The 20,272-nt window shown below is 42.2% G+C and overlaps 1 protein-coding gene across 1 annotated transcript in view; it reads left to right on the top strand.

The window, feature by feature from the left end:
- GALNT16 (polypeptide N-acetylgalactosaminyltransferase 16) overlaps nt 1–20,272 on the top strand; it is a 231,194-nt gene that overhangs the window by 146,614 nt on the left and 64,308 nt on the right. The window contains exon 9 of the mRNA XM_073610151.1: nt 12,641–12,744. Within this exon, the coding sequence (XP_073466252.1) occupies nt 12,641–12,744 (104 nt within the window). The remainder of the gene's footprint in view (nt 1–12,640; nt 12,745–20,272) is intronic.

Genomic DNA, 20,272 nt, shown 5'->3' on the forward strand with positions numbered 1-20,272 from the left:
TAAAACTATGTGCGTAAATGCCAATGAGTGAAATCAGATGTGCAAAATTAGAAAACGCCCCAATTAAACTCCAAATAATTGCTTGATTATTCAAAACAGTCCAAAATCGTGAATGTTGAGACTCAATTGGTGCTCAATTCATAGCATTTTGTCATTTGTTTTACATGTCATATGTAGTGTTGTTATACGCAGGTTTTTGATATGCAGTAAGATCAGTGCACATGTTCATAATTTTGATTTAATGCACTATATTTTGCTTTCTTTGCGTATTTACTCACTGTTGTACAGTATTTATATTAAGACAGCTCACTTTATATATCTTTTTCACCATTTATGCCATTGTGCACTTGTGTACTACAGTTCAAAAGTTGCTTGTTGGCTGAGCATAACTCACAGATCAATATTTAAAGTGAATATCAAATCAAAAACTTTTTTCTATCTAGTTTTGGATAGAGTGGAAAAGGATTAGATCTCCTGTCGTATGTTTACGTCTATCCAGGGCACCTTTAGGGGGGCGTTTATTAAAACTGGAGCACTCAGAATTTGGTGCAGCTGTGCATGGTAGCCAATCAACTTCAGCTCATTCAATTAAGCTATGGCAATAAAACCTGGAAGCTGATTGGTGTCTGTGCAAATCTGCGCCAGATTTTGCACTCTCCAGTCTTAGTAGTAAATAACTCCCATAGAGAGATTTCCTTTCTGTTCTGTCCAACTGACAATGGTTTCACCAGACAGGAAGTGAAGAACTATCTGCAACAGGGACACAGGTAGAAATAAAAATCTTGACAGGGATTCTAGCCTTCCCTACTCTACTCAAAAAAGTAATTTTATTTGTGATGTGATGCTATTGGAAAGTTGCCCTTACTTCTTTTTTTTTTTTTTTTTTAATTATTGTTTTTATTAAGGAGTAAAAATTGGAAATACACGGTACAATGTATTACAAACAGTACAAGGAAAAAGTATATAAGTGGGGAAGCATGTTATGTCTTATTATAGCAAGTAGTTATAAGGATATTGTAACCACTAGCGTTACACAAAGTGTACAAGACTTTTAATAAGTTATCAATAGAATATTTGTCCCATCAGATATGATATGAATATTCGTGTCTTGGCCACATTATGATTATAAATTGACAGAGTACCAATACAAATCTGAAACATAATAACAGTTGAGTACCAGAAAAATAGTGTAGAAAGAGTAGAGGAAAAATAGTAGGGTTGGGTGGGGAAAAGAGGGTAGGGAGGGGAGGGGGGGGGATTATCCCAGGTCCGGGCTTCTGTTATACACTGTTAACCTACTAAAACAGTTTACTTAGGGTCTGACATAATTTCCGCAAATGCAGATGTGTATTTAAAGGCAAACCAGCAGGACCATATTTTTCTAACATAATCAGATTTATTTCTAAGGGAGAGGGTGAGATCCTCCATATAATATATGCGATCAACTTCCATTAGCCATTGGCGTAGAGTAGGTATATTTTTTTGTTTCCAGAATCTGGGGATAAGTGCTTTAGCAGCATTAAGAAGGTGAGGAGTTATAGATTTCCTATACGACCCTACTGATTTGCCTGTACAATGTAATAATACAACGAATGGATCATTAGGAACCTCATATCCTTGAATCTCTTTGATCCAGTGAAGGATGGTCAACCAAAATGGTCGTATCAGCGGGCAGGACCACCAGATGTGGGCATGGGTCGCATGTTCCCCACAGCCCCTCCAACATAGGGGGGGGATGTGGGGAAAGTATTTATGAAGAAGTGCTGGCGTATAGTGCCATCTTGTTAGGAGTTTATAGTTTACTTCAGCTGTGTTTGTGGCCGAGGAAGAAATATGAGACATTATGAGGATAGTGGACTTTTGGGTTGGAGACAGTTCTTTCTGAAGTTCCTTTTCCCAGTTATATAGGAAAGCTGGATCTTCTGCAGAGTTTTGTGTTTGCAATATTTGATAGAAATGGGAGATAGGTCTCTCTACTGGTTGTGGTTCTGCCAGAGCAGCTTCAACGGGTGTCAGTTCAGTGAGAGGCCTAATGGGTTTAGGGAGGGAGTGAACAAAGGCCGCAAGTTGCCTGTATCTCCAGTGATCCATAGGAGTAGCCACAGAGTCTTGTAAAATTGTAGTCATGGGGGTAATTCCCGTCGATGTAGTGACCTGGTGTAGCTGAGTCGCCGTTCCCAGGGACCATGTATGGGTTTTGGGGTCTGGGTTCCCCGGCGGGAAGTAGTTGTGGCCTGTCAAAAGCATGAGGGGGGAGTTATAAAGCCAATTATTTGTTTTGCAGAGAGTGTCCCACATCGCAAGGGTGGAATGAGTGAGCGGGGAGGTCTTGGATGATAAGGTTCTGCATTTCGAAGGAACCCATAGTTGCGTAAAGAGATCAGAGCCACTTAACTCAGTTTCCAGTTCCACCCAAAGCTTAGATGTTTTGTGGAATCTCCAATCAGAGATTCTGGATAAAATAATCGCCAGGAAATACTTTTTAAAGTCTGGTAAGGCCAGACCTCCCTCTCGTTTAGATCTGTTGAGAAGGAGTCTGGCAATCCTTGGGCGCTTTCTGTTCCATATATATTTGCTAACCAGCGATCTCAATATTGTAAAGAAACCTATTGGTATCCCAAATGGGATCATTTGAAATAGAAACAGCAACCTGGGTAGTATATTCATCTTAATAACCCCTATCCTCCCTAGCCAGGAATGGGCCATCTGAGACCACTTTTGTAAGTCAGTTTTAATCGTGTTTAAAAGAGGTAAAAAGTTTGAGCGGAACAGGGCGTCAGGGTTCGGGGTGAGATAAATACCTAAATATTTCATTTTATGTGCCTGCCAGCTAAAGGGAAAGGAACTTTTCAATTGGAAAGCAGTCTGTGCGGGGATAGATATGTTTAGTATTTCTGATTTGGACATATTGATTTTAAAATTGGAGATGGTTCCATACTTAGCGAATTCTGACATGAGATTAGGGAGAGATATGAGAGGTTGTTGTACGTAGAACAAAATGTCGTCTGCGTATGCGGCATATTTATGTTCGGTTGGTCCTATAGTAATCCCGTGTATAGAGGGGTTATGTCTCACCGTGGACAAAAAGGGCTCAAGCGATAGGGCGAATAAAATAGGTGAAAGAGGGCAACCCTGTCGAGTGCCGTTGTGTAAAGTAAATGGGGCGCTAAGGGTGCCGTTCACTCTCAATTGGGCCGTAGGAGAAGTATACAATGCCTTTATTTGGGACAATAAGGGGGCTCTAATGCCCAAGTGGGTCAGTGTTGCCAACAGGAAGTCCCAGTCCACCCTATCAAACGCTTTTTCAGCATCTGTTGATAATAAGAGGGTGGGCTGGGACGACCCGCGGACGTGCGTTATTAGCGATAGGGTACGAAGGGAGTTGTCCCTTGCCTCCCTACCCGGAATGAATCCCGTCTGGTCGGAAGTGACCCATTGTGGGAGCAGGGGAAGGAGTCTGTTCGCTATAGCTTTAGCATAAATTTTGGCATCAATGTTCAACAATGAAATGGGGCGATAACTGCCACATGCACTAGGATCTTTGCCAGTTTTAGGAATAACAGTTATGTGTGCATGGGTAGTTTCAGGCCTGAGGAACTCACCGTCGGGAATCGCGTTAGCATAAGAGGTTAAGTGCGGGAGTAGAATATCTGCAAATTTACGGTAGTAAGCTACAGTAAAGCCGTCCGGGCCCGGAGCCTTACCATTTGCCATGGCTTTTAATGCAATGCGTAATTCTGCAATAGTGAGCTCCCCATCCAAAGTGTCAAGTATATCAGGTGACAGCCTGGGTAGGTTAGCTTGAGCTAAGTATTCCCTAATGAGCTTAGACTTAGTGTCTTGATCTGTTACTGAGTGTTGGACGTGATATAAGTGTTGGTAAAACTCCCGAAATTCTTTGGCAATTGAAGGTGTATCATGGACCAGATCATCTGCAGAGTTTTTGATTTTAGCTATGAAGGTGGCTGTTTTCTTTTGTTGCAGTGAACGTGCCAGTAGTCTACTCGGTTTATTACCCCATTCATAGAAACTTTGGGCCACTATGCGGGCTTGTTGTTTTTGTTCCGTGTGGAAGAGGGACTTTAATTCTTCCCTTTTCAGAGTCAAGCTATGAAATACCGCTTGAGATTGGTTCGCTTTATGTAATTGTTCGAGGTCTCTAATCTCATCTAGCAACTTAGATTGTTGGAATAATTGTTCCTTCTTTTTCCTAGACCCCATTTCTATGAGCCTCCCTCTAATATGGGCCTTGTGTGCCTCCCATAGTGTGCCTGCTGAAATGTCAGGATGTTTATTTTCAGCAAAGTAAAGGGATAAACTCTCGCCTATTTGTTTTCGATCTATTTCCTCTTCAATGAGGTGCTCGTTAAGCTTCCAATTGGGGGACCTGTGAGGTAGGGAGGGGATTTTAATGGTTAGTGTGATCGGGGCATGATCTGATAGGGGTGATGAGTCTATATGAGTGTTAATAGGGAGCGAGAGATGGTGGTGATCAATGAGAAAAAAATCTATTCTAGAATAGGTGTGATGGACCTGCGAAAAATGGGTATAGTCTTTCGCCCGCGGGTGCATAATTCTCCAAATGTCAACCAACTGGGATTCGTGTAGGCGTTTGCGAATAAACAGTAAACGTTTATGTGAGATATTGGTTCTACCTTTAGATGTGTCTATGGCAGGTTCTAACGGGGTATTAAAATCGCCAGCAAGGAGGATGCACCCGCGTGCGAAATCTCTAAGTTTTGTGAGAGTGGAGGCAATGAAGCCTGCTTGGTCGCGATTAGGTGCATATAGGGTTGCCAGAGTACATGTCATACTACCCAAGCTGCCTCTAATGAACAGAAAACGTCCAAGTGGGTCGCTTAACATGGTTTCAAATGTGAACGGGGTGCCTCTGCGGAGCCCAATGGCTACACCTTTAGCTTTATGTACATCCGATAGGCTATAATACCACATGGGGTATTGTGGGGAGTAGAGTTTCACCCGTGTGGAGTGAGTAAGGTGGGTCTCCTGCAGGAAAACAATGTCTCCCCGCAGGCGCCCCAGCTCCCTGTATAAGTTGTGTCTCTTCCCCGGTGCATACAGTCCCCGTACATTAAAAGAGATAAGATTTACCTTAGCCATGGAGACCAGCGAGAGAGCCCACGTTCACTGTATTCTGAGGGGCCGGACCTGGTTGGGTAAGAGGAGTTGGAGCGGGGGATGGGCAAGGTGGGGGGGGATGGGAGAAAAAGACAGGTAAAGTTATGAGAAAGAGAAGGAATAAAGAACAAACATCATCCATTACCAAATGAAGTGTAGACCGCTCAGGGGGGTGGTCAAAAAGTGCACGCATAGAACTGCGGTGCATGGTGGGGCACACCGACGGCCGAACACCCCCACACCCGTCGCCCAAATAAGAGCTGGGGAATGGGGATGTCAGCCAACACTGCACCCCATAGACAGGGGGGTGAAGGTCTCCGTGCATATGCACACGGAGACAAAGTTTGGCGTGAACGTCATCGGATTGCTCCGGCGCCAACACAGAAACATTCCGAGGTGATAGATGCAGGCGACTAAGTACTCCTGGCGTGTCATGACCGGAGTAGCCCGGTCATGCCAGGCCGGACGCCCAGCTACCCGGAGGATTCCACATAGAACACATGTAAATTAAGAAAAATCCCATAACGGGGCAACATGGGTATATAAAAAACAAACAGGAAAAGCAAGGAAAAAAGGACCCAAAAAAAGAAGATTTAAAATATAAAGGACGTGGCAAAAAATTGTCGTTGCCACGCCGTGTAAACAAACGGCTGTGGGTCAGAACCATAATCAGCAGGGCCTGTGTTATTGCCAGGCTACATAAAACCCACTAAGAAGCAGATGTGACTCTGGTCGGTCAACTGTAAAGTGGGCCAGGAACTTGTGCCATCTTTTTCATAGTGTCAGCCCATTTCAGGCGAACCTCCAGATGCTGAAGAGCGATTTTTACGGTCGACCTTTTGCCATCTTGATTCGGCGTTCGCGGGCAGGGGTGGGATGTGATCTTGCCATCCAGGGAGCTCCGGTGGGGAGATGTTAACATCCATACAGAATTTTTCCAGTTCCTCAGGGAATCGGAGAATTGCAGTCTTACCATCCCTGTTAGCGATCAGTGCAGCCGGGAACCCCCATCTGTATTTAATCGAGGCGGATCGTAATTTCTCTGTCAAGGGGCGCAGGGCTCTGCGGCGTTCCAGAGTTTCCCTAGCAAGATCTGGGAAAAAAGATAGCATGGCGCCGTCAAAATCCAGTGAGGTAGCATCTCTAGCTTTTTTCATGATGAGTTCTTTTTCTTCATAGTAATGAATCCTGCAAATGACATCGCGGGGGACATCTGAAGAGAGATTCCGGGGTCGGAGGGCCCTGTGCACTCGATCTATTTTCAATGGGTAGTCTGCGGCCTGGCCCAGTAAGCTGTTGAATATGCCCCGAATGGAAGGGAGAAGATCTTCATCCCCAGTAGCCTCCGGTAGGCCTCTGATCCGGATATTATTCCGCCTATTGCGGTTCTCCTGATCCTCGATTTTATACAGCGCCATTCTGTGTGCTATAGTAAGTGCGCGGGTAGAGTTTTGCAAGTGTCTAATGGCCGCCGCGTGGCGATCAAGACGCTGTTCCGACTCTTCTACTCTCTCTAGGACATGTGAGAGGTCGGCGCGGACTGCGGACACCTCCTTCTTAATGGCGCGTTCTAGGCCTGATAACATGGAGGCCAGTTCAGCCTTAGTTGGGAGATCGCTTACCAGTGCCTCTACCCCTGAACGTCTGGGGGAGTCCTCCTCTCCATCCGAGCCGGCCGAGGATACCGGAGAGCGGCGTCTGTGTTCAGGCCTGCATCGGGGGGCGGATCCCGCACCAGAGCCCACGCCGCCAGGAGGGCGGCCTAGGCCGTCCATGTCCTCCGGATCCTCTGGTTCTGCGGACAGGAACCGTTTGATCGATCCCACGGCAGCTCCTTTTTTAGGTAAGGGTTTTCCGGACCTCTTCCGCATCTTTATATGAAGGCTGGGAGTGAGCAGATCAGTAAAATTGCTGATAATAGTGTGTCGGCGCCGGAGCACGAGAGAGACACGTCCTCACCGCTGCATAGCCAAACCACGCCCCCAGTTGCCCTTACTTCTGGTCTTATAGAACATTGTCTACAGAATAGGAAGTGAGGGAAAATTGCTCTTTGGGGGTCTTGCATAGCAGTAAAAACCTGACAGGGGTTTTAACCCTTTAGCACCCTGTCCAAAACTAGAAAAATATTTTTGTCTTGACATACATTTTAATTCCATTGTCACCACATAGCACTTTAAAAGTGTCACTTACTTGATGATGATTGATGAACGCTGACAATTTTCAAAGTGATATATATTGTTTATACAATGATTAAATGTGTTTTCTGTCAGTCTGCCAGCAACATAATGGTTGATAAGTCTACATTGTTGTTAGCAGATAATGATTAACGGTCCTATTAAAGTATAATTACCATTTCATTAAAAAAAAAAAAAAAAGGAGGTGATACAGTTGAATTAAATAAGAACTTAACTTCACCCCCTCTCTGTTTTTTTTAACCCCTCTTAATCTGCCATGCTAAGTTATCCTCAATACACATACAGACCTGCCCAGCGATCCCAGCATGTCTAGCTGCTTAGAGCCTGGGTCTTGTATGGTAATCATGATCATCCTCAGTCATCGGATGCCAGCTACCTCTTTCCAGTTCAGGCAGCAGCTAAAAAAAAAGGGTTAAAGACAAAGAAAAGAAGCAGTAAAAAACAGTCATTTTTATCGCAAATAGGGGTGGAAGTGCAGAGAACTAAAGTGGATCTGGGGAGTGAATTGTGAACACCTATATGTATGAAGTGATTCTTCAAACATATATCCAAAAGTCCTCTAAAGGTCCTTCTGCCAGATGTGAAGAAAGGAGGAATCCAACAATAGCAGCTGTGACACCCAAAAATTATTCACACAGGGGGGCTTACCGAATAGCCAGTGATCCCCCTTATTCAGGGAGATCAGTAAGCTCTTAAACCAAAGACTCCACTATAGATAGATGAGACACCAGCTCCAATGACTCTAAGCAGCCCATTCACAAGTCTAGTCCCCATATAATTCCAGATAGGACTATCCAATGGTTTCTCGCTCACATCAGAAGTCACATAGGCATAAAACAAAGGCTCCACATAGTGTGAAATTGTAAAAACAATCCCTTTTTATTAAAATACATTGCACTTACATGTAAACAGCAGTAATTCACGTATAACAATTGAAATACTGCAGACGCATCATTTTCCAATAGTAAAGATTGCCAAATAGTGATTGCGCATGCACTGTGGCGTGTGTGTGTGTGTGTGGCTCTGCCCTACGCGTTTCATCATAAATGACGCCCTATCCTTTAGACTTATGTAGAGTAGGCTAGCCATACATATAGTATGAGAGGAAACTATGCTACAATGTATATCTTGGTATAAACACTACCAATAAAATAAAACTGTATAAATAATAAAAAAAGGTGGTCCAGGCTCCTTAGGGATCCCAACAATATTGTCAGGATCCACCCAGATGTCTGACCCGGCAGTTGGCCTGGCTTCTCAGCGCACTGCTCAGAGCTTGAACTATTCACTCCCAGTGAGCTCTGGAGGGGCAAAGCAGGGAGCCGATGACTGACAGTCACCACATCTGCTCAGTGAAAACCGAGAGATCAGCTGTCATGTGATCACTCAGTTCTTGGTGTTAGAGCTGGCAGTGGACAGCTGCAGCATTGGACCAATGCTGCCGCCATGTACTGTAAGTGAGTATAAATGTTTGTTTATTTTTAATCCCTAAAACCAATCTCTAAATATATCAGAATATTCAGCTATCTGTACTGTGCCAAATAAAATTGTTGCAACAATGTACAGTATTGCATCTTCATAAAAAAATAACTGTTCCTTATAAAAAAAAAGAAGTTTTAATAATATTCTGCACAGCTGGTTACAAAAGAAAATTTGCATACATCCAAGATGTCATTCCATCTGTATACACACATTTTTAAGTATTAATCCATCCAGAAGCCAAAATAATCAAAGGAAAACACAGTCCAAACACTGCGTAGTATACAACCCTAGCAGGTTGTACTTATTACTGCACTGTCTATACACAACAATGGAGAAAACTGTTATCCATCTCTCATGTTCTTAAAGAATCTACTGCAATCATCTGTAGAATGTTCGCTGTCTATATTCCTATGTGTCACATTTGGTATTAATGGATAGCAGGCACCCAGGGTGTGGAGGAAACTGATCATTTTCTTTTCCACATTATAAATGTATTTCCACTTTTTTCTGTGCCATGTATGATGTATAGGCTTGTTTAAAAGCTTCAGGAATGACTCGTTTTATATTATTTCTTCTCTTTGAATTACTAATTTGTGGGTCTGGGCAGTGTAGAGCCCCACAACATTGTAGGATATTAGTAAGAATAAGTGTGGCCATACTTTTCCCAGTAAATGCAAGTGATGTAACACTTTAAAGCCCAACTCCGGTCAAAAATGTTTGCATGGGTTAGCTGCTGGGTTTATCTAGGGGTGAACACAGAGCTTATACTTACCAGATCCTTCCATTCTCCAGAAAATGACACTCACCCACATCCAGCGGTAGACTATTCCTGACATCTTCACGTCGAGAGCTGGTCTATGGATGTGATGATGTCAGGAACATTACATCACGCAAGACTGCTAGAGTTGGGCAGGCGCCACAGGGATTGGTCTTGCTCTGGGTGGATCGGAGGATTAGGTGACTATATCTTGTCTCCCCAATCCCCTAGACAAAAAACTAGCAGTTAACCCATGCAGTCTGGGCACAGCCCCACTGCATGGGAAAAAAACTGCAAATGAATGGTTCTGTACGGTGTAACAACAGAGCAGTGCTTGGAAGATTAACAGAATAGTATAGGTTACTGACCAAATGATCAAACAGGGAGTAACTGTAGCTTTCAGTTTGCTAAACAAGTGCAAAGTTAGAAGCAGATATTAATTCTCAAAGCTGCACAAACAGGGAATATTCACTGCAATTTCTTTGTGATTCATGGTCATGTGGTTGCACAGCATAATCTCTATTAGGCTCTATAAAAGCAGAGAGTCAAGCTGAGAATCACTACTTCGGTAAAACAGTACCAAACACAAACAGCTACTTATGATACAAACAGATACTGATGATTATCCTCATAAAACGTGCCCCTCACAGCAAAGTCCAGGGTAGCTCTTGCAACACAGGTGAGCAGCTGGAGGGATCCAAGGTTCAAGGACAGAATGCCTCACCACTGGAACTGGATTACTCTGGTAGCAATTGAGGAGGCTTTCCCCATAATAACTGGGTCATCCAGAGGAGCTGTTATTTCTATTAGGCTCCAGCCTGGCTAGTTTTCACAGTGGAGGGCCTCTCGTCTAGCAGTAGATCACTTCTAGCTACCTCTGCCTCACCACGTGTAGCCTGTGTGAGCTTTTGAGGGAGGAAAGTTGGGGAATTAATATTACTCAAGAATTAGCAGTTATCTAACCTGCTGTCTTTCTTCATATAAGAGCCATCAATCTACCAGTCATCTAAAGTGCTATATATTGTGTTTTGGGGTTGATTATTCTGTTAGTAAGGGAAAACTCCAATATTGGAGGTCTTTTATCAAAGGCTTCATCGTGTGGTTTTCCAGACAGATATCTACCGTTTTGCCAGCCAAATGCCCTTTACACTTATAACTTCACTGAGAGCACTTGAGCAAAAGTAATTGGCACGCTTACTAAAAATTATTTAAATGGATTTAATGGAATATACTTATCTAGATTGGCGCTGATTTACTAAAATTGGAGAGTGCAAAATCTGGTGGAGAGCCAGCTTCCAGGTTTTTGTCAAAGCTTAAAGTAAAGCCTCATACACACGGTTGGAGTTTCCGACGGGAATTGTGTGATGATAGGCTGTTGGCAGAAAATCCGACCAATTGTATGCTCCATCGGACAATTGTCGGATTTTCCGCGGACAAATGTTGGATAGCAGGCTTTAAAATTTTACGTGGACAAATGGCTGTTTGTCTGATTTTCCGAGCGTGTGTAGACAAGTCCGTCAGAGAAAAGTCCAAAGTACAAACATGCATGCTCAGAAGAAAGGATGAGCTGGAAATGGTCGGTCTTGTAAACTAGAGTTCGTAAATGGAGAATTAACATTTGTGACGTGGCAAATTATGAAATCTCAAAATGCAGCGTACAATTCTCTTCTTCTACAATGGGATAATAATGAAGCTGCTTTGCAGGTGATACTGATGGAGTTATTGCAAACAAATTTTCAAAGGCTTTTTTTTTCTAGTGATATCAAGAATAGTATTTGATGTAATCGCTGCAATATTATACAATCTAATATATCCTATATAACTATTGCATACATGTATTAATTTGTCTAGTCCCTATAGTTGCTACTCTGTAAGAGTCTGATTATGCTTTTTTTTTTGGGAAAGTTACCACATCACCATTATCCCGTAGTTTTTAAGATCAAAGATACAACTATATTGGTGTCCCTTGTCAATTTTACATACATATTTTTTAAAGCCCAGTAAATGAGGTGAAGCTCTGATGACTTCCATCACCCAATTATGTGCATGCAAAAGTGCGTTTTTTTAAATTTTGCTTACATTGGGTATTCTTTGCAAAGTGACTTTTTTTAACCACATGGTTTAGTAAATCAGCCCCATATGTGTCACAGACAATTTAAGTGTCATATGTATCATAAATTTTAAAAAGTTCAGGAATCACTAGTCTAGAGTGTACACAAGATAAGTATTTTCAATGCATGAGAGCTGTATACACACTATACAACTTTTGTTGTTTGATTCCTTTAGATTTACCTTCAACTATGTAGTGTAAGGGCCTGCTTGATTGCATACAAATTGAAAGTGCTTAGGTTTGACCTCCTTGTCGATCCAAAGAACATCAACAATGAATGAGCACACTAGACATCTGCAATTCGTTTTGGTCCCAATATAAATTTGGACGAATCTTTGGTTATTTGGAGATTCAGATGCATCCAAATCTCCAAATAAAATAGTAACGGATTTAGTTGAAATTTGTTTTGTTTTGTATATTCTTTTTCTAATGAATTATAATTTTCAGAACAATTTGAATTGATCACAATTCGAGCGATGATCCAAAGTCTATTTGAAGAATAGCTGGCTGCTAGGGAGCGGGCTGGCAAGCCCGTCATGGCATCTTTAAAAACTGATGACTCATCAGCTGTAAATGGGGTTCCCCGCTGACAGCTGCATGTAAACAAAATAATTGCCAGTAATTAAAAAATGAGAAAAAAAATGGATTTTGAGACTCCCTTAAAGTCCATAACGGACCCTTATCTGAGCATGCAGGCCAGGAAAGGGGGGGTGAGCGAGCGCCCCACCCCCCCTTTTGAACATACCAGGCCACATGACCTCAACATGGGGGGATATTTTGGGGCAGGGGGGCTCCCCCCAAAGCACGGTGCAAGCAAAGGGCCACATCTGGCCCCCAGGCCGCAGAGACCACTGTGCTAAATTATTGATTATGCTTGCAAGATTGACAAATTTGAACACTCTTTCTCTCGTTATTTCTAATACTCTGGCTCAATGTCTGCTTCCATTTTGTTATTAGGACACCTGTAATCGCCGGTGGTATATTTGTAATGGACAAATCCTGGTTTAACCAACTAGGAAAATATGATACGCAAATGGACATCTGGGGAGGAGAGAATTTTGGTGAGTCCAAAACCTGATAAAGTTACTGTAAATCCATCTAACCTTCTGAAATGATTATCTTTATATTGTAGCATAAGGGCAGTTTATGTCTGATGTCTTCACTTTAATCCATAAGAGAGGGAACAAAAGATCCAGTGTGTACAGTGAGAGTAGGTGTGAAGTTGCTTGGCAGCAGAAGAGAGTTTGTACAGCCCAGTATCTTTGAGAGCCATAGCGGTGTAGGCGTAAACAGATCACTACTGAACTCAGCCTTGTAATAAAGTGACATAACCAATTTATTTTTATCCTCTGATGCTTTCTTACATGAACATACCACAAGGCAACATTTTTACGTTGGAATATACTGTAATTTATGTACAACAAAATTGGATATCTGTTGAATCTTTGTACTTTCTCATAATGGACGTGAAGAACATGTTTTTGATTCTCTATTTAATTCTCTTTGATAGGCCTAAATTATTGTAAAATGTATCTTAACCCTAAACTTTTTTTTGTTTTGGATAAAATAGAGAAGGTTTAAAACTTCTGCCATGTTCTACTGATTTCATGAGTATCCAGGTGTGTAGCACACCCTTTGTTAGAGTATAGAATGCTAGGTAAATTTATCCTGGCTCCTCTGTAGCCAGTGGAGCAGTGGTTGATTGCTTTAGCCTGCTCAATGTTTCACAGACTGCTGGTCTGATTATTTCCCCCTGCATTTTAGAGGGTTCTGGAATAAAAGTCTAAGGAGAGGCAGAAGGGCAGTCTGAATATTGATGGGGACCCAGTCAATCCCTGGGAAGGTGTTCCCAGTAGGGGGTTAGAGAGGATTTAAATAGTCTAAAGTCTAGAGTAGGGGTTAGTTGGTCCTGGGATCCAGTCCTGCAGGAGGAGTCCCCAGCCTGAGGGGGCTCTGCCCTTAAGGGCAGTTTGCTAGAATGCTGCTGTATGCTTAGCAAGGTCCCAACTGTTGCATATCTGGGGGATATCAGGGTTTCGTATTGGATCTACAGTAGGTCCTGAGAGATCGCATAAGAGTGCCTGGTGGAAGTTGAAAGGAGGTGTCTAGCTGTCCTTTGGCATTGTGAGCCTTGTATCTCCCTCACTGAAGAGTGTCAAGTGGATATCAGAAGGATGCAGCCTGAGATCCTGTAGCATCGGGAGTACTGACCTGAACTCAAAGCCCTAGTGACTGTAGGGTTGATTTACTAAAATTGGAAAGTGCCAAATCAGCTTCTAACTTCAGCTTGTTCAATTAAAGTACTTGTTAACTCAAAAGTAGAAATCACTGCCAGCCCCTTTATTATAGGCAGGCATACCACACTGTACATGTATTTTAATAAACAAGCCATGGAAATACCTTTTAGGGCGATCTTCAGGCCAGTCACGCGACTCATGTCTGTTTTACTGCTCCGATATATGGATACTGCAGGAGGTGCCGAGATCTCCCTCTGATGTAAGTCTGGGAGGTCACGAGGCTGCTCAGCCCCTCCCGCAGAAGCCTTGTCTCAGAGATGTAAAGCGGCCGACAGTAACGTGACCGCCCTGAAGATACCTCTAAAAATGTATTTACATGTCTCATTTTTATAAAAAAACTTACACAGTGTGGTATGCCTGCCTATAATAGAGGGGCTGGCAGTGACCATTGTAGTTTTTTTATTTTTACTAATAGCGGTGGCGGTGGGGGGAAGAGACAGAGACACAGAACACAGAGCTGACAGGCAGGGAGGAGGGGGTGAGGGGGAGAGAGGAGAGCAGAGAAGACAGCTGCGGATGACGGAGGGACGTACGCTCACCACGGTGGTCAGGGCTCAACAGCCCTGATTATCGTGATCAGCACAGAGAGGGGGACACAGGAAGTAGAAGGATTAGCCAGGTTTTTTACAATTTAGAGGGGGCAGATTACACAGCAGAAGCACTCTGCTGTGTAATCTGCTTTAAGAAAACAGGATCTTAAGTTTTTTCTTTTTTTGGGAGTTAACAAACAGTTTAAGCTTTAAAAAAAAAAAAAAAACTTGGAGCTGATTGGTTTCTATTCAGAGCTGCACTAAATTTTGCACTCTCCAGTTTTAGTAAAACAACCCCTGTGTGCAGTTTCTCTTATCTTAAGAGGGCACCTTGTGACTACTCTAATGGTGCCCCTAAACAAAAACTTAGTTTCAGCTACTTTTTCTGCCCTTTGTCCAAAGACCCTCTAGAAGTTAAAGTGTCCTCTTGTTATTTAGTGTTCCTGGGGTATCCCATGCCACCCGTCTCTGCATCCAATTTCATCAGCATTAAAAATGCATAAAAGGCATCCCCTGGAATACTTATTGAGCCAGAGAGTGTGGAAAAAGTTGTGTTCCAAGCTGCCTCTGCACCAACTTCTGGGAAAGAATCAATCAAAATCTAGCGGCTTCTGCTAACGCTACACCTTAGAGAGGTTTCTCCTTACTTTCTGTTTAGGGACAAACTTTAACCAGACAGGAAGTGAGGGTAAAATAGCATCGGGGGAACAAACAACAATAAAAGCTGATGGAAATTCTAGAATACCCCTATTAACGTAGCCTCCCTGACGGTAATCCCGAGTGTGGCTCGGGGTTAAATTTCAGTCCCATTAGCGGTAACCCCGAGCCACACTCGGGATTACATTGCAGGATCCTGGTGCCGTGTTACTTACCTTGTCCCCAGGATCCTGCGATGTCCCCCGCAGTGTCCGTGGGCTCTGTCTCCTCCGAAGCCTCTCTGTGCCAGGCTCCGTTCCCTGCGAGAGGCGCGATGCAGGGGGGCGGAGCCTGGCGGCAAATTGAAAAAAATGTAAAAATCATAACACATACAGTACTGTAATCTTACAGATTACAGTACTGTATGAAATTATTTCACATCCCTTTTGTCCCCAGTTCTTTGGCCCATGCTCTGCATGCAGTTTTACATGATATACAATGTTCTTTCTGCCTGGAAACTGGAGATTGTCCATAGCAACCAAAAAGTGTCCCTTTATGTCAAAAGTGGCTTTAGATCAGCTAGAAAACAGCGATAGTAAATTAGAACACTTGCAGAATTGAGCGATAGTGAATCGTGGGGAAATTTATTTTATTATTATTATATTATTTTTTTTTGTAATTATTTATATTTATTTATTATATTATAATTTATGTTTTTGTGTTTCAAACTTCATCATACCCGGGATATCTACTAGACTCTTGTTTGGACAGATTTAAGTGTGTTATTGTTAAGAATTACAGGCCTACAATATAAAACGCCAAATTTCCATGCAAAATAATTGTACCGCTTTCAGCACCTAAAATCCGAAATAATCATACCACCAGGGAGGTTAAAGTAATTGTAAAGTCTCATTTTTTTTTCCTATAAAAATAACAAACATGTTATACTTACCTGTTCTATTGCGGGGCCCTCTTCGGCTCTCCTGGCCCCACCCTCCTGTTCAGTGCTCCCACATCAAGCAGCTTGCTATGGGGGCACCTGAGCAAAGTCACAGCTTCCTCTGTCCATTTGGACATGGAGCCCAAACCTGACACCACCCCCTCTCCACCCTGATTGGCTAGCTGACTTTGATTGACAGCAGTGACAGCCAATGGTGCTGCTGCTGTGTCTCAGCCAATCAGAAGGGAGAATCTCAGATGGCTGAAACACTTGTGGACATCGCTGGACAGAGAGGGACCTCAGGTAAGTATTAGGTGGGCTGGGGGCTGCTGCACACAGAAGGTTTTTTTATCTTAATGCATAGAATACATTAAGACAAAAAACCTTCTGCCTTTACAACCCTTTAAAGGTTAAATTCACCTTTTTCCAGGAAAATAGCTTATGCAGTCAAAGAGCCACACAATATATAAAAAACTACGAAGCTTTGTAAAAATGTTCATTAATTTTAATGCCATACCTTTAAGCCTCCTTAAAAGCCTTGCTGAGAAACCCCCACTTAACAATTCCCATGTCTTATCTTGTTGCTAGGAAGTGAAGTCTGTTGGACAGACCAGCATGTCTTTCATCCCCTAGCAACAAAGCAAGACACGGGATTCATAACTGAGTTTTTTGGCCAGGTTTCCAGTTGGGCCTAAGTGACCTACATGTATGAGATTAAAATCACAGGCATATCCCACTTTTAAGTACACAATGGGGTTTATTTACTAAAGCTGGAAAGTGCAAAATCAGGCTCACTTCTGCATAGAAACCAATGAGCTTCCAGCTTTTATTACCAAATCTTAATTGAACAAGCTGGGGTTAGAAGCTCATTGGTTTCTATGCAAAAGTGAGCCTGATTTTGCACTTTCCAGCTTTAGTAAATAAACCCCATTTTGTACTTAAAAGTGGGGTATGTCTGTAATGAACATTTTACAAAAGTACCCATTTTTTTTCTTTTTTTATATATAATAAATATTTTGCTATATGCTGGAAAAGGTAAATTTAGCCTATAAGATATTTTTACTTCTTTCTGTGATGCTGTTAGAGAGATTTTCCCTCACTTTCTGTCCTAATATTTTTACTAGAAAGGAAGTGAAAGAAAACCTGACAGCAGTTCTAATCTCTCCCTATTCTATTCAAAACTAAAAAAATAGTTTTGGGCATAAATACACTTAAAGTTTTTGTCATCTTTAGTTTCAAAATAAAATATTTAAGTTGTGGGTCATTTTTCTTGGCATTTACCAGTCAAAGGGATACCACAGATAGCTGAAAAAAATACCTGGTATAGGGAGTCCGTAGCTGTGTGACTTAGTAGAAACTCCAATAACTCATATTTTACACAAAACATTCTTCTTCCTCTAGGTGGAGGAACAAAGCAGTAGGGTAGTGAAAGGAAGGAAAGTGTAAGGCAGGCCACACACAGTTCGATTCTCAGCCAGTTCATCTGGAACCGGCCAAGATTTGAACCGTGTATGTGCAGGCCGAAAGTACCAAGTTGAATGATTGACGAACTTCGGTACAATCAGCATGCTGGGTTTTACCTGCGATTATCACTAGCGGCTGCTATAGCCGCTAGCAATAATCACTGTCTTCTCCCGACTTCCCCCGCCAAGAGAAGACAATGGCCTGGCAGGGGGGATTCCCGCATCAGCACAACCTGTGTTGATGGGGAAATCAGGCAAATTTCTTTCCTGCAACTCTTGGTTGCAGGAAAGAAATTTGCTCTGTGTGGCTGGCCTAAGCTACTGGGAAGAGGGATGGGAACATTATTATGAATCTGATGCTTTTCCCTGCATAGGCAAAGCACAGGCTCACATTAAAGTGTATCTAAAGCCAAAGCATTTTTTTTTATTTTGGATCATTACCCTTTCTATTTGTATTCACCATTATCACCTGGAAAGAAAGTGATGGAAATCCAAAATGTTTCACCTGTCACTAGAACAGGAGGTAAGGAGAAACCCAGCAGTGATGACTATACCAGTGGCAATTGTCACAATCTGGAGAGATTTTCTCTCTTTTCCTGCTGTGTCTTTGAGTAGAGTGGAGCTTCCTACTCTTCATATGGATCTCACATGGAGCCAGGTGCCAGCCTTTGAAAATCCAGGTTACAGGGCATCTCAGTGGTTCAGTCCAAACCAGTACTATCACGTGCAAAGATGGTGGCCTGAGGCCTAAACTTGCGATCCTCATGGCCCTTACAAAGTTAACCCCCCTCTTCCACAGAAGTAATCACTCACCTGGTCCACATGTGAGTTTCCAGGACCTAGATGATCAGGTTTGCACCAGTAAGCACATTACTCACTCCACCTCCCAAGCATTGGCTGTGTTAAACACTTCACCCATTAGATTATCACATAGAGGCTTCTTGGTGAAATAAACTCTTGGTGAAATAAACCCTCTGTCTTTGTGATCTCCAAAGATGGGGTAGACAACCTCAACCCCTCCCCTAAAGGGGAGAGCATGCACCCTGAAACAGGTCCCCTTAAAGTTTCTCTAACTCCTGGCCAACAACCCCAGCCCAGGACTCCACCCACCTTAAAAAAGAGACTTTCATAGTGCTCCAGGAAATAGGAGGAACAGACCTTAAAGGGAACTCCACCAGTCTGCAACCAGGATAGCAATTGAAGGCAAATCCCCCTAGTGGGCACAGAACCTTCACTACTCAAAGACTACAAAAAAAAAAGGGGTGGCTTTAAAAACAACACAGAATTTGCAGTTTGATGAATTAAGGTTTTAATTTTATAAAACAAAATACTAAATATATAAATATATGTGGAATGACACACCAATATAAAACAAGCATCAGTAGCCTGAACCTGGTATTGGTTTGGTTGCCTTAGCGACTCAAAACAGCCATTTAGAAAAGAATACAAAAGAAAATGAGAAGAATGAACCGACTTATATGGAACAAGTAATATTCCCCAGTTGTTTATGTTATTCTCTTACAGTGTAATAAAATCAGCCTGCTTGAAGAATTTTTCGAGACTAGCCTACTATGTGAATATAATTATGTTAATGCAGGATATAGCTTTATGAGTGTCCTTGGGTAAAGGGAAGGTCTGCTGTCTTTCAGTTTTATGCTACTTAATAAATTCTAATAAAGCAATTAGAGTTGAGCTCACAATGTGGTTGCAGTATGTACATAAAGGCTTGGGTACACTATGATGCATCCATGCTGATAATCTTGAATAAAAAGTCCCAGATTGAAAGAAGAAATAAGTAAGAATGGTCTTATGAATTATTGAATGTTGGCCATTATGTCAGATATCTGATTCTGTCAACGTTCCAGTACAGAAGAAGCTAGAGTATTAGTGGAGAGTCCTTTCAATGATTATATTCCTCTCCATACAAGGAAGGAGTTTTGAATCAAAGACCATTTTCAAGCCATGAAGGCCATTTGAAAAGGTCTCACAAGTAGTAATGTTACTTTTATTTTTACCTATGTCTATAATTTGTAGATATAGTTTGCTTTTACCAATCAATATGTGATGCCAGTTGCCGTTTTCATTAGCCTTTTTACATGTATACTGTATTTATTAATGTTAGTGGTGGCACTGAAGCACAGGTAAGCTGAAATCTATGTTCTGTGTGCAGGGAATGAAGGATCATACACATTTTTTTACAAACATGTGTCAGTTCTTCTGGCACTAACCTGCATTCACCTAAAAGTGTATGTCGGGGGGGGGGGGGGGGGGGGGGGGACGACACATTCAGTAGATCTCAGTAATACATGCACATTACCCCATGTTTTGTCTCTTTAAAACACTGCAAGTGCAAAAAATACCTGTTGAATTGTCAGAAATCCAGTTTTCTCCTAGGTACATACACCTAAAATACATCTGACAAAAATCTAAGTTCGCGATGATTGAATTCTAGAGCCATTTGTTGATCTGTTGCCAGTTTAAAGTTTATGTAAACCCCAAACCTTTTTAAAAGGGTTTAAAAATAGAGTTCAAGGGGTTAAAACCGCTATCATTTTATTTTTTTCTGCCTGTTTGTTGCTGCAGGAGATTTGTCTTCCCCTTCTCCAAACAGGAAATAGGAGGAACCCTCTCCAAATTGAACAAAATTCCCATATTATCATAGGAACAGGTGTCCCCTTTAGTTGATTAACCCTTTATTCCTGTACTGGTGACAACAGAAAAAG

The sequence above is a fragment of the Aquarana catesbeiana genome, linkage group LG13 (assembly GCF_042186555.1).
Source record: "Aquarana catesbeiana isolate 2022-GZ linkage group LG13, ASM4218655v1, whole genome shotgun sequence".
Lineage (NCBI taxonomy): Eukaryota > Metazoa > Chordata > Amphibia > Anura > Ranidae > Aquarana > Aquarana catesbeiana.